The following is a 12146-nucleotide window of genomic DNA, read 5'->3' as shown; positions in this document are numbered from 1 at the left end:
ACAGGGAAAAGCAAGAAGAAGTGAAGGGGGCCCTTAAAACTAAAATGTTAAGGAAAGCAGGGAATAAATAATCCTGCATCATATCCCAACGACAAGAATGCAGAGAAGATGTCAGTCAATGGAGTATCTTCAGAAAGCATGAAAGCTGGATAAATAATCTCCTGTTGATCTAATGTAGCAATACTATTTCATCCAGGCCCTTAAAAGTTAAAACTCAGCTGGCTAGTCTCTCCTTAGGTTTTCCATCAAAGAGAGATGAAGATGGGAAGGAAAGCATCAGTGTTATCTAGATCAAGCATATGTCAATTTAAACCAGTCATGTTCCCTACATCATTTTGCATGTGCTTGCATGGAAATAGACCCAGAAGAAGGAGGTTTACTTCCATCCCCTACCAATCTTTCAACCCTCACCGGCCAGAGAAAATCTAATCTCAAAGGGTTCAGTGTACAAACGAAAGCTTTACCAAAGAAGGGAAACAGACAGGACCCCACATTCTTCTTAAGCAATACATGCTCTGTCTCACTTCCTGTGTAACTATAACACTCACAAAGCATTTCAGCACAACTGCTTTCTCACTAAGCTAAAGCTACTCTTTCTCTCTTGAATCCAAGGTTGTATTATGCTTTAGTGTCTGCTAATCAGAATGCACACCCCGCATTGCCTCCCAAGTAGGACTTCACATTGGCTCTCAAGCCATCTCTGGGTGGAAAACCTTACTGTAAGAAATACCCAACCTGAAAATATAAAGTTATAAAGAAAAAGATGCACAGACACTTCTTCAAAGAAGAGCTGTACATGCCCATCTTGTCAACAGTGCAATTTCTTGTATGCATCCATATAAACTCAAGTCATTTATTCCTAGATAATTCCTCACAAAGAGCACTAAAACATTGTGTTTATGGGATGGTGACATGTGATATATGTAATCTTTATACTTTTATTTGAAATCCTTTAGCATTCACAATGAATGATACGCACACAGACCACCATCCTCACCACCACCACCCAATTTAAAAGCTCACTTTAAATAAATTACAGCACATTTCATCATTTATGTGTTGATCACTGGCTTAAGAACGGTGAAGTTCTTAATGACTGCCACAAGCCCCAAAACATACTGAATGTCAAATAAGTGGAACCCCATGCTAGATTTAATCCTCTGTTTGGTTCTTTGCTGGGATGTGGTAAGTATGCAAGCACCAATCTGAAAGGTGCTTCTCGTATAGCACGGATGCCACTGAGGCAGACAACAAAAGCCGTATTGATTTCAAAGGATTATGAGTTCAGATGAAAGTATTCAAAAGGTATCACCATGAAAAGAATAAGGTTTTGTAAAGTGGAAAGCCATATCCTTCAAGTTGTAGAATCCTTACAATGTCAACAATACAACAGCAATAAAAGGAACACAAGGTCAACAATATGCTGGTTGAAAAAAACATGCTGGTTACCTCTTGAAGGCCAGCAACCTCAGGATGCTCTTAATGACTTACTGGTACTTACCAGGAATATTGTGTATTGTTATTGCGATGATGAGCAGCAGGATCCGCCTCCAGCTGTTGCTTGCTGGCACTGGAGTGCTGCCTTTGAGAATCTGGGGTGAAGCAGGAACATCTGGCTGGCTACTTCCAGCACCTTTTCTCCTCTGATAGGGTTCCCCATTTTCACCTTTGTCTGGACAACAAAAAGAATAGGAGCAAGATGAAAATGTTTTAAGCCTATTGTTCATACTTAGGAAGGAAAGCATAGTTAGAGCAGGTTGGGTAACTGGCACAAGCAGAAGACTTCAGGAAGCATTACAGATTTTGACTGTAAGAGTAACCAAATAATCCTTGGGGCTCACAGCCTGCATAATTAAGCAAAAGTGCAATTGACTCAAACCACAAAAGAAGCAAGGCAAGATTTCCACCACCACTGCAAAGGCTAAAGAACTGAGACTTGCTTGAAGAATCCATGGCATAATATGTAACTGAATCACATCTCTTGCTGAAGAATAAATCAGTCACTGTAATTCTCAATGCAGAATCAGTGCTGTGCATTTAATGAACTGGTAGCAGGGAGAGGTTGGGCAAGTGCAGCTTCTCTGCTGCAGGGTCTGCTGATCCCATTTCTCCCACCTGTTCTAAGTGTCACCAACTTGAACCTTTATGAAATGAAGTCAGAGGGCAAAGAATTTGGGCAGCTCAGCTGCCAACGTGCTGCCCAACCCTGAAAGTCTCCTCGCTGTGTCGGTCTTGCGTTAATGGCAACTCCAGGGACTGGGAGTCTTCCAATATGTTCTCATAAAGTTACAACAGGATAATGGGACTATGATTATGGATTATCCAGTGGAAGGTGAAGGTATAAATTAGATATTGGGTGAATTAGAAATGTAATAAAATAAAAATAAATAATAAATATATGGTACATAACTCAGTTCCCAAGCAGATAAACTATAATTCACAGAAGCAGTATACTTATGTGGGCAGGCGGAGTATTAATTAATTCTTATCGAACTTAACTGTGGGAAGGCTTTCACAATCTGTGAGCCAGCAAGAGGGATGCAGCACGCCAGCCATACATGGTACCCCACCGGGGCACAATGAATCCCCTACTTTGCAGTCTGGCTAGGAAGGCAGCATAATTGTGCAATCCATAGTACAAGAGCGTGCAGGACCGAATCTTAAGTCCGCACGGTCTGAAGAATGAATGTCTTGGAAGCCTTCAGTGCATAACCTGTGACTTACCGAGCTGAACACATCTCACTAGCCATGCACTGTGGCTGCATTTTAGAGTTTTATACAGGCAGAAAAACTATGTGATTTATCAAGTTCCCGTGGGTAGTTCTGGCTGGTAGGTTGTGCCTGACTTCCTGGGTCCACACATCATGCCAGTCTGATTCAGGGCAGGAATGTCTTGCTTTCACCTGGTTTAGCAGAGGTCAGAGGTGAAATGAACATATAGTCCACCTTTGCATGCATTCACACTCAGTCCATCTATGCTATAACAAGGGATTGGGTGATAATTGAACATGCTTTTGGACAGCTTGCTAGGTCTCTTTCTATCCTACGCTTTCATCTCTGACAGAACATTTGTTGAAAAGGTCCTTCTGATTTAGAAGCCCGCAGATTCAAACCAAATGTAAAGTAGGACAATGAAAATGGCACAACACACAACATTCTGAATTGCGACACAGAAATCCTTTCCATTTACCCAGTAAACGTTAGAAAAGGCCGAGAAATAAAATTAGAGGTAGGAGTTCCTGAACTTTACATAGGCAACAGCTGCACTCAGGCCGCAAAGAAGATTTGACATTTTAGATGCATTTTAAATGGCGCTTCCCAACCAAGCTTAATTTTCCTAGTAGACTAGCAAGTGCCAGAAGTCATTTGAAGGAGTTTCTGAATTAATGTCAATTGCTTCCCATGCCATTTCTAAGCAAGTTGATGCTAAACTGCCATGTTGCACTTAACTTGGTGGCCATTAAGAATCTGTAGCATATTAAAAATGTTCCTGCAAATGCACGTATAAAGCCAATAAGGAAATACTATTTCTAATGTGTGTCTTGCCATTCAGACTAATAGCTTTGAGACGGAGAGCGAGAGAGAGAGAAGTGGGGACAGTGTAAAAGCATTCAACAGTGCACGAACAAAATCTGGCACAATGAAACTTTCAGTAATAGTTATACAAACAGAACTTTCAACAACCAAGGAGGAGTGGCAAATATAAAAAGGCAATTAAGCCTTTCAAGCCACCCAGAGAGCTTCAGCTGTTGGGTGGTACAGAAGTTAAATAATAAGGAAGCACATTGTCCGATGCCTGTCCAGACACCAGACAACAATGCTTCTTGAAAAATGTTAAAGGCATACTGTTCAGTTTGATGAAAATACTTTGCATTTTCTGAAGAAGCAGAATCTAGGCCATCCAAGTAATGTAATAGTAAAATTTGACCCAAGTATATGGAACACCATCCAGCAAACTAAGTTGTGGCTTATTTTTCAGTCCTGTGCTCAGCTGCATGGGAACTGGCCAAAGTAACACTGAACGTCCAGGTAAACCTGTTCAGGATTGTGCTGCGCATCCCCCAAAAAGCAATGGAATAAAGTTTACAACTAATAATTTGCTGAATTGTGCCTTAAGATAGAGTTGGAGCCCAGCTCTTGCATGTTACAGTTTGTTCAGATAAATTTATCCTACTCTGAGTAGGAGGCAGAGAAGGAGAGAGGCAGATGCCTTGGTGGTTTCAAGGTTACCAGTGAAGATTCTCAGGCAGAACAAGAGAACCAGCCAGCCTTGGGAAAGGAGGGAGACATTTCAGAACTGGGTGGCGAGGAGATGGGGGTGAGTGACTGGACCCGGTAAGGCCGGGGTCCTCAAACCTTTTCACCAGGGGGCCAACTGAAAGGTGCTGGTGCTGGGCGCAGGCCGGAAAGGTGGTGCTGGCAGTGTGTGTGGGCCAGGGCGGAGGTGGCACATGCGGGCACACATGCTGAGGCAGGGGTGGGGAGCGCTGGGAGGGGAGGGGAGGCAAAGCGCAGGCGGGCATGCACTGCGAGGTGGGCGCGCAAGGCAGCGGCTTGCTTGCTTGGAGATCGTCTTCTCTGAGTGAGCAAACCACTGCCTCCCCGCGTGCGGGGCAAGGTGGGCGGTGGCAGGTCCAAATGGGCATGGTGGGCCGGATCTGGCCCCCGGGCCATAGTTTGAGGACCCATGCTGTAAGGAGACAACAGGCAAGGCCAGCAATGTCCAATGTCCCTGTCGTCTTGCCCTCATGCAACAGGGGCCACCCTGAGTCAGAATCTTTTCAGAAAGGGAGGGAAGGAGGGGAAGTTCCAATTTTGATCCAGCTCCTCACATGGGAAGATGCTTCTCCCACATCACAGATATTGTGTGAACCTCCTAGGGAGGCCATTTTGGCAGTTATAGGCGGCATATAAATACGTGAATGAATGAATGAATGAATGAATGAATAGTATGTTACTTTTATTGAATAGTATGGATAGTATGTTACTTTTATTTATGTTCTTTTGCAGCCTGTTAAGTTCTAATAAAAGGACTGTACTTTTAAAGTCTCTCATCCACCAGAAGTAAATAATATGTTTATTTCTCACTCAAAAGACCATTGCAAATAAAATAAAAAATACAACAGTATGAGATATTTTAAAGAACTATAATTAAAACATGGTGGGTAGCCAACAGTAACATGACATAAAGTATGTCAGACCTTTAGCACCAAATCTTCACATCCCTTACCTTCATATCTCTAAATCTTTATAATACTTTACTCCAATAGAATCAAAAAATGTTGCTCTGTATTTTGTGGCTTTAACAGCAAATATAGCAAAACCTTCTGAATCATATATAGAATCATTGACTCATAGAACAGTAGAGTTGGAAGGAACCAGAGGGCCCTTGGGTCCAACCCCCTGCTCAGTGCAGGACTCCAAGTGCAACCATCCCTCTCTGATGGCTGTCCAGTTGCATCTTGAATGCCTCTAGTGCGAAAGAGCCCACAGCCTCACTAAGCAATTGGTTCCACTGTTGCACTGCTCTAAGTCAGGGCAAAAAATTCCTTATATCTAGCTGAAATCTGGATTGTTGTAACTTCAACCCATTGTTCCATATCTCGCACTCTGGGATGATTGAGAAGAGATCCTGTCCTTCCCCTTTGTGACAACCTTTCAAGTACTAGAACAGTGTTATCATATCTCCCCTCATTCTTCTCTTCTCAAGGATAAACATGCCCAGTTCTCCAAATCTCTTCTGCAAATTAGAAATAGCCAAATTTCAGCAACTCTTGCTCTTGCTTGTTCTAGAAATTTTAAAAATGCATCAGTATTGCTCGGGGTTCCTCATTATATATATCTCTCTATCCAGTGTCTACCCTTCTTTTTGGAGTATTTGTCCATCATCAACAACCCATGAGTGAACGGTGAGCAGGACAGGAAATAAAGCACCCCAGTCCTGATGCAGAGCTAACCCCATCATTTCTAGAAGTGTGTAACTGCCAGAAAGACAGGAAACCAAACCAAACCAAGAAGAGGTACAATGATGAGGGTCATCCATGCCTAATTCTACTGATTAACCAGACACCCTGGAGAGAGCCTCATACTATTGGTTTTTAAATTTCACTACTGAAATAACTTCAGCATGTAATCTCCTGCTGCAGATTTACCATTTAATCAAGGAGGGATGGTTTCCCCTTTGGGGTAGGAGCAGCTGCACTTTTTTGCATCTGGACAGAACTCCTCCTTCCAATATCTAGTCCAAAGCTCCAGCACTAAGCTATATAACAGAATAGTTTGTATGATGGCACAAAAACTAAGGAGCTATTTATGTTGTCCATTAGAAGTATAGGTGTGTTTTTATTTAAGTTGATTATATGAAAGCAAACAATTGGATGCTTACCGAAGGAGTCAGCTAGAAGAATGAATTGAGCAGCTGGGAGCTTGCCTACCTTCACAATATTCCTTGGCTGCTATGATGAATGGGGAAGAGTGCAACAGAATAAAATAGATGGTTTCCAGGTTAAAGAGAAGGGGAAGGGGAGTCGGAACTGGATGCAACATTTTCTCTGTGTGTCACAAACCTAATCTACCCCCTCTAAGACTGTTTAATTAATAAATATATGGGTTTGATGAGTACATTAAATAACTCAATTTCTCCTTCGCATCTCAGTATTTCAGTTTCTTTGAAAGGGGATCTAAGTTTCTTCCTCTTACATCTCTGTATGTCTGACACTCAACTACATAATAGTCCAAATCCTCAAGCATTGGTTCTCTGGAAACACACTGCCTGTCTTCTACTGGGATGTCATGATATCACCCCCATTTCATCACAGTATTCATCTGTTCGTATCTTAAGCATGAGAAGGCTTTCTGACAATCTGTTTTCATAGGAATATTTTTCACACTGATGTAAGTCTGCTGGAGAAGGAAAAAAGGGGTTGTTGGGAATAAGGGTAGCAGTTCTTGGTGCATACGCCCAGCCCATACTGACCTTGACTCTGAATCTGAGGATGAAGGGGAGGTGGGGGAGGGAGCTGGGAAACTGGGCCTCTGAGGCAAAGGAAGTGGCAGGGGTTATCTCAGGGCCACTCTCCCCAAGTGCTCAGGCAGACCCTGAGAAGCTGTCAGGTGCAGCCTGGGAGAGGAGCTCTCAGAGACAGATAAAGCTGGCAGGGCTCTTGACTCCATGACAAGACACTGGGTTAGGGCAGCTGGCATTCCAGGAGGCCAGCACACAGAGAAAATTATGGGAGGGAGGGGGGCAGACTCAAGGTTTTCATTAATAGTCTTTCAAATCCATACAGGAGCATCAAATTGTGGGTAAAATAGCTCAACAGTAAGATGATTACGATAATTCATCTTTTTCTCAGCACTGTTCATATCTTTTCAACAGAACTTATTTAAATCACTCAGGTCTGAACACACTGCTTTCCTCCTTGCCAAAAGAATCTCTCTCTAACAATCAACCACAGAGAATGACAAAGTGTCCTGTTTAATTCCTAGGGATGCTATCACAATTAGTGAGATAAAGAACATGACATTGCTAACAAAATCACCCTCATCAAATTCTACCTGTGATGTGAAGTGAAATCCCTACTGTGACTTAAAAACCCTCAAGAATTCTTGCTCTATTTCTTATACTGTTTTTGTTCTTTTAGGCAACCATCTCCTGCAAAACAAACACTTCCTCCTAGGACTGCAAATTATTCTACTGAGCACTTGTACTTGTAGATTAAACATGTGCAACACTGAAGTTGCTGTATATGTACTGAAAAACAATTATAGCTCACCTTAGTGAGACTGGGATCTCTTCCCCACCCACCGAAGCCAGCAGAAAAATAATGCAGTCATAGAGTTAAGTAAGAGGTGGGAGATTTAGCAGCTGAAACTGATGTCTTAACCCTTGTCATGAAAATAATGCATTAGTATAGCGTGACCTGCATCCATTGTGCCATCTCCACCACAGGCCTGATCAGCTTCCTGGAAAAGGTTTAAGAGAAAGGAAAAGGATTACTGTGATTCCTCTTGCAGCCTCTTCACCTGCATCGTTACATTCAGGGTATTGTACAGTGACACAGGGGGTCACTTCACCACTGAAAGGGGATTTTTAAAATCGCCAGCACATGAATAGCTCTGCAAATCAAAAGAAGTGGATCCTTAACATGAAGCAGCAGCTATGCTTGGACAGGGAACAACCCTCACAGCATGCCAGCGAAAAGCCATAAGGTTGTGCTCCGTCTTTTCCAAACCATCACCAATTTCCAGCTGCTTATAGCAGCAGAGCAGCTGAGGTAAATCTGCCTTCCACTGACAGATTGCCTTGCCTGGCACATCTGCCGGTGTTCTAGCCATGCAACAACGGTTCCCATGAGGAGACTTCTTGCTTCCCAACAGAGCTGTCAATGGAACTCCCCTCTAATCATCTCAATTTCCCCTGCTGTATGTTTCATACAGTTTGTCACTTAAATATCTTAAATCTTCTTCCCAAGCAGAAAGGACAGAGGTGGCCATGGCTGTAAAATGCTGCATATACAAAAGCCTGGTGATGATTCAGGGCATCTTTAGGGTGTGTGAAAAAAGGGAACGCTGATAAAGCCATGCGATGAGTGCAAGTCATAGAGAGTGTCAGGACTGGACCAGAAGCAGGCTGAAGCATCCGTAGGCAAGCAAAAGAAGAGGTGGTCATTCTCCCTGTGAGGCAAATCAAAGATCTCAAACCTATGCTGCCCACTGCTTCACAGGGAGCTGTCCAACACCACAGGATTAATTCGTACATCTAAAAGCTCTTGGCTACATTCATTTCTGTTAATGACCTAGGCCTATATACAAGCAAACATGCCTGTCCCACAGGGCATTTCCAAGGAACAAATGAATTCCTGTTTTCATTTCCTTAGAGTCTTTACTTTCACCAGGCCAGACTTCAGTTCTCATCTGTAGTTCCTGCCTCTTAACACCAACCAGGCCTTAATATTAGAACATGGACCCTTCTCCAAGCTCCTTGTGTGTGACTTTTAGCTATGTCTCCCACTGAGTTCTGCTTAAGTTATTTTGGCCACTAGACCACCGACTCACATCGGCAACCCAACAACTGTGATTAGGGGTATTTAAACTTATTTGAATTATCAAAGAAAGGTACCTGGTTAAACTTGATTTAAATCCAAATTCCAACCTCAGAATACATATATTTTCTGAACAAGCATGCTAGCAATTAAACAGTTATTCTACTCTTCAACAGCATGATTTAGAACATTTCCTCATGCAACTTGTAGTAGAGATGGCAATTAAGCATACTAAGATAAAAAATCAGTCTCAATTTGGACAGCAGATTAAAAAAATAATACAATCTATGATCTACTGTGTCATACACAGATGTTTGCCCTCAAAAGCCAATTTTCTTCTCTATTTTTATATCAAAAATTGAACTTTAAAATGCATTGTATATATAGTCCTGAATTTAGTTATACAGCACCATAGATACTGACTTTGATACTTGTGTTTGCATTACTTTCAAATATCTTCATAGAACCAGATTATTACGAAGACACACTTCATTTGATTTTTTAAAAGATAATATGTCAATCTATCCTGGATGGAACAAGGATCCAATACAAAGACGGAGCCTCAAGTAGTTTGGAATGATGATAAAGGAACAACAAAGGAAATAAAGGAAAAAATACTAACAGAAGCCCATGTAGTAAGTATTTGCATCTCCTCCTGAGTGCTGGGCAAACTGGTAAACTTTCAGTGGCTTACCAATTTAAACTGTGAACCATAGATAAATTACCACTTGGTAACTATCAGTATTTGGCTGCCACATCTGCCAAGAATGGGCTCATATCACTTTCTATAGTTAATAGTGAAAGCACTGCTTCATATTTTGTATTTGTCATCCCTTAAAGGGAACTATATAAGAGCTTGGTTTATTGAAAATGTAAAATCTGAGAGTTCCAATTTGTTTCAAAAGTTTTGATTTGTTTTCTATACTATCAGTGATAGGATAGAAGGAAGGGATGAGAACCTTACTCCAATGACAGCGCAGATGGAGGAACTTCCAGACTGCTCAGAGTGTCTTGATTTGGGTGAAGTTCATTTGCCAGCTTGCTTTTAAAGAAGCTGCAACAGGTAATGGCAGACTATTTTGAAAAGATTAGGGAGCAATTCTATGCATTATGAAGCAGGGGTTTGCAGAGTTTTTCTGTCTAAATGTGAATACGATTGCATTTTTAAGGTCTTATTCAGACTCAGCTTGTGTGACCCAACTGGTTGTAGTCATCCATTTCAGACAAACATCTGTGGGTACTAGGTCAGGCCATATCTTATGAAAGGAGGTAATGATGGCAGTAAACAGATGCACCCTGAAAAAAAAAGATGGATCACAATCAAGTATTCCGTATTTGAATGTGACAGTGCCTGGGCTGCAATTGTTCCAGAACAAAATCCCCAAAACAATATTTACTTAATGCACATATGCATTACGGAGACTTGAAACTGACATTTGACTAGTCCAAATGACTGTGTCATCACCACCACCACCACCACCACTTTTAATAGGGAAAATGTGCATCTTCCCATCCCTACAGTTTGGAAATGAAAATATGATAGTGGCTTCTATATTCTCAAGGAACTCCCTAGGTGCAAGTATAATTCGGCTTGTGTATAGCCTGAAGTGCCTGATCCTAATTCTGGAAGCTAAGCAGAGTCAGGCCTGCTTGAAATCTGGATGGGTGACTTAAAATGTTGTGACCCATCCAGAGAGCTTTGGCTATCAGCAGTATAGAAATGTAACTATGTAGAAACAATAATAATAAATGAAACTTCCAAAAAGAGATTAACAATGACCCGCAAGCTTTCTGGATACACAGACTATGAAGAGCAATTGAATCATGGATTGCTGAAGGTATCAGTTCAAAAAGAGGAAGGAAAAATGGATTAGTGAAGTTAGCAAGTTGCCCTGCTTCAGACAACAACCTAAGACATCTGCCTAGTTATACTTATTTATTACAATTTTATACTGCCCGATTAGTGACTAAGGACAATTTCATCCAAAACCAAACCTGTAACCAGAATGGAATGGATCTAAATAATGAATCTATAAGAATGCTTGTAGTCACTTTCCTTCGAAAGGGGGTATTCACAGCCAAACAATAACTATCATGACTCCTTGGATTCAGTGATGTTCACAGTGACACTTAATTCAAGATTGCACTCACAACTTTTTCATACAGCGAGACATTAACTGTCCTCTGGACTTAACTAGACATGCCTTTTACCCCTGGCTAGTCTTATTCAGCCATAAATGATAGACTAGGGGAAATGTCATCACTCACATAGCTGCAGGTGCCTTGACCATGTCATCAGACTGTATTAAGTGAAATGGATTCCATAAAACATGCCTGAATGAAGCACTGAACACTTCATTTCAGCCAACCATTACTGTAGCCTCTAAACTGCTTTGGAGTCCGAGGAGTATAATGAAACGGTATCACACTGAGCTTCCAGGAAATCTACAGGAGCTCTCTCAGGAGTCACCAGTCTGAAAAGCTCTACGGTCTAGGTAGTTGCTTGAAGATGTGATGGAGAGTACAAAATAGGCCCTTTTTGCCGCATGTAATGCTTCATGGCAGGTGTGACATTGTGTTATGACTAATGCTTGACTAGCTTCAGAGGAAGACTACCACCACCTGCATTCTACTTGACCTCTGCGGTGTGGCACAGGCCAGAAGGTACTCTTCAACACCAGGGAGAACCCTTGGGAGAAATTGTGTCAATGGCCATTCTCATCTCGTAATTCTACAAAGAAACTAGGGCCTCAATAGATAATGAACCCTATTTTACTACAAACTCCCCAGAAGCATTTAGGGAACCATCAGGTTGACTATCCTCTAAGAACCTCTGCCCCTGCAGGGAGAATTACCACCACAAATCCAAACTTCACCTGAGAGTTGTTCTACCATGACAAGAGGATCAGACCAGCAATCATGCCACCCAGACCAAAGAGTAAATCCAGGGTATGTCCTGTTCTATGAGTTAGGCCAATGAAAACTTGAAAAATCCTCATGTTGTCATGATTTCATGAGCCAGACCAGAGACAGCCTCAACACAGGCACAGAGGTCACTGAAGACCACTGTCCTTGGTTCTTTCAACACCACCATGGCCAGCT

The 12146-nt window shown here is 41.9% G+C and overlaps 1 protein-coding gene across 3 annotated transcripts in view; it reads right to left on the bottom strand.

Moving 5' to 3' along the window:
- The window catches only part of SLC39A11 (solute carrier family 39 member 11), a 340346-nt gene that overhangs the window by 146778 nt on the left and 181422 nt on the right, over positions 1-12146 (bottom strand). For all 3 annotated transcript variants that reach the window (XM_044418981.1, XM_044418982.1, XM_044418980.1), the window contains exon 6: positions 1502-1672. In XM_044418981.1, the coding sequence (XP_044274916.1) occupies positions 1502-1672 (171 nt within the window). The remainder of the gene's footprint in view (positions 1-1501; positions 1673-12146) is intronic.

The sequence above is a fragment of the Varanus komodoensis genome, unplaced genomic scaffold (genome assembly GCF_004798865.1).
Source record: "Varanus komodoensis strain SLA01 unplaced genomic scaffold, ASM479886v1 scaffold96, whole genome shotgun sequence".
Taxonomy (NCBI): Eukaryota; Metazoa; Chordata; class Lepidosauria; order Squamata; family Varanidae; genus Varanus; species Varanus komodoensis.
Note: the sequence above shows the minus strand (reverse complement) of the source record. Positions and strands in the feature narration are given on the sequence as shown.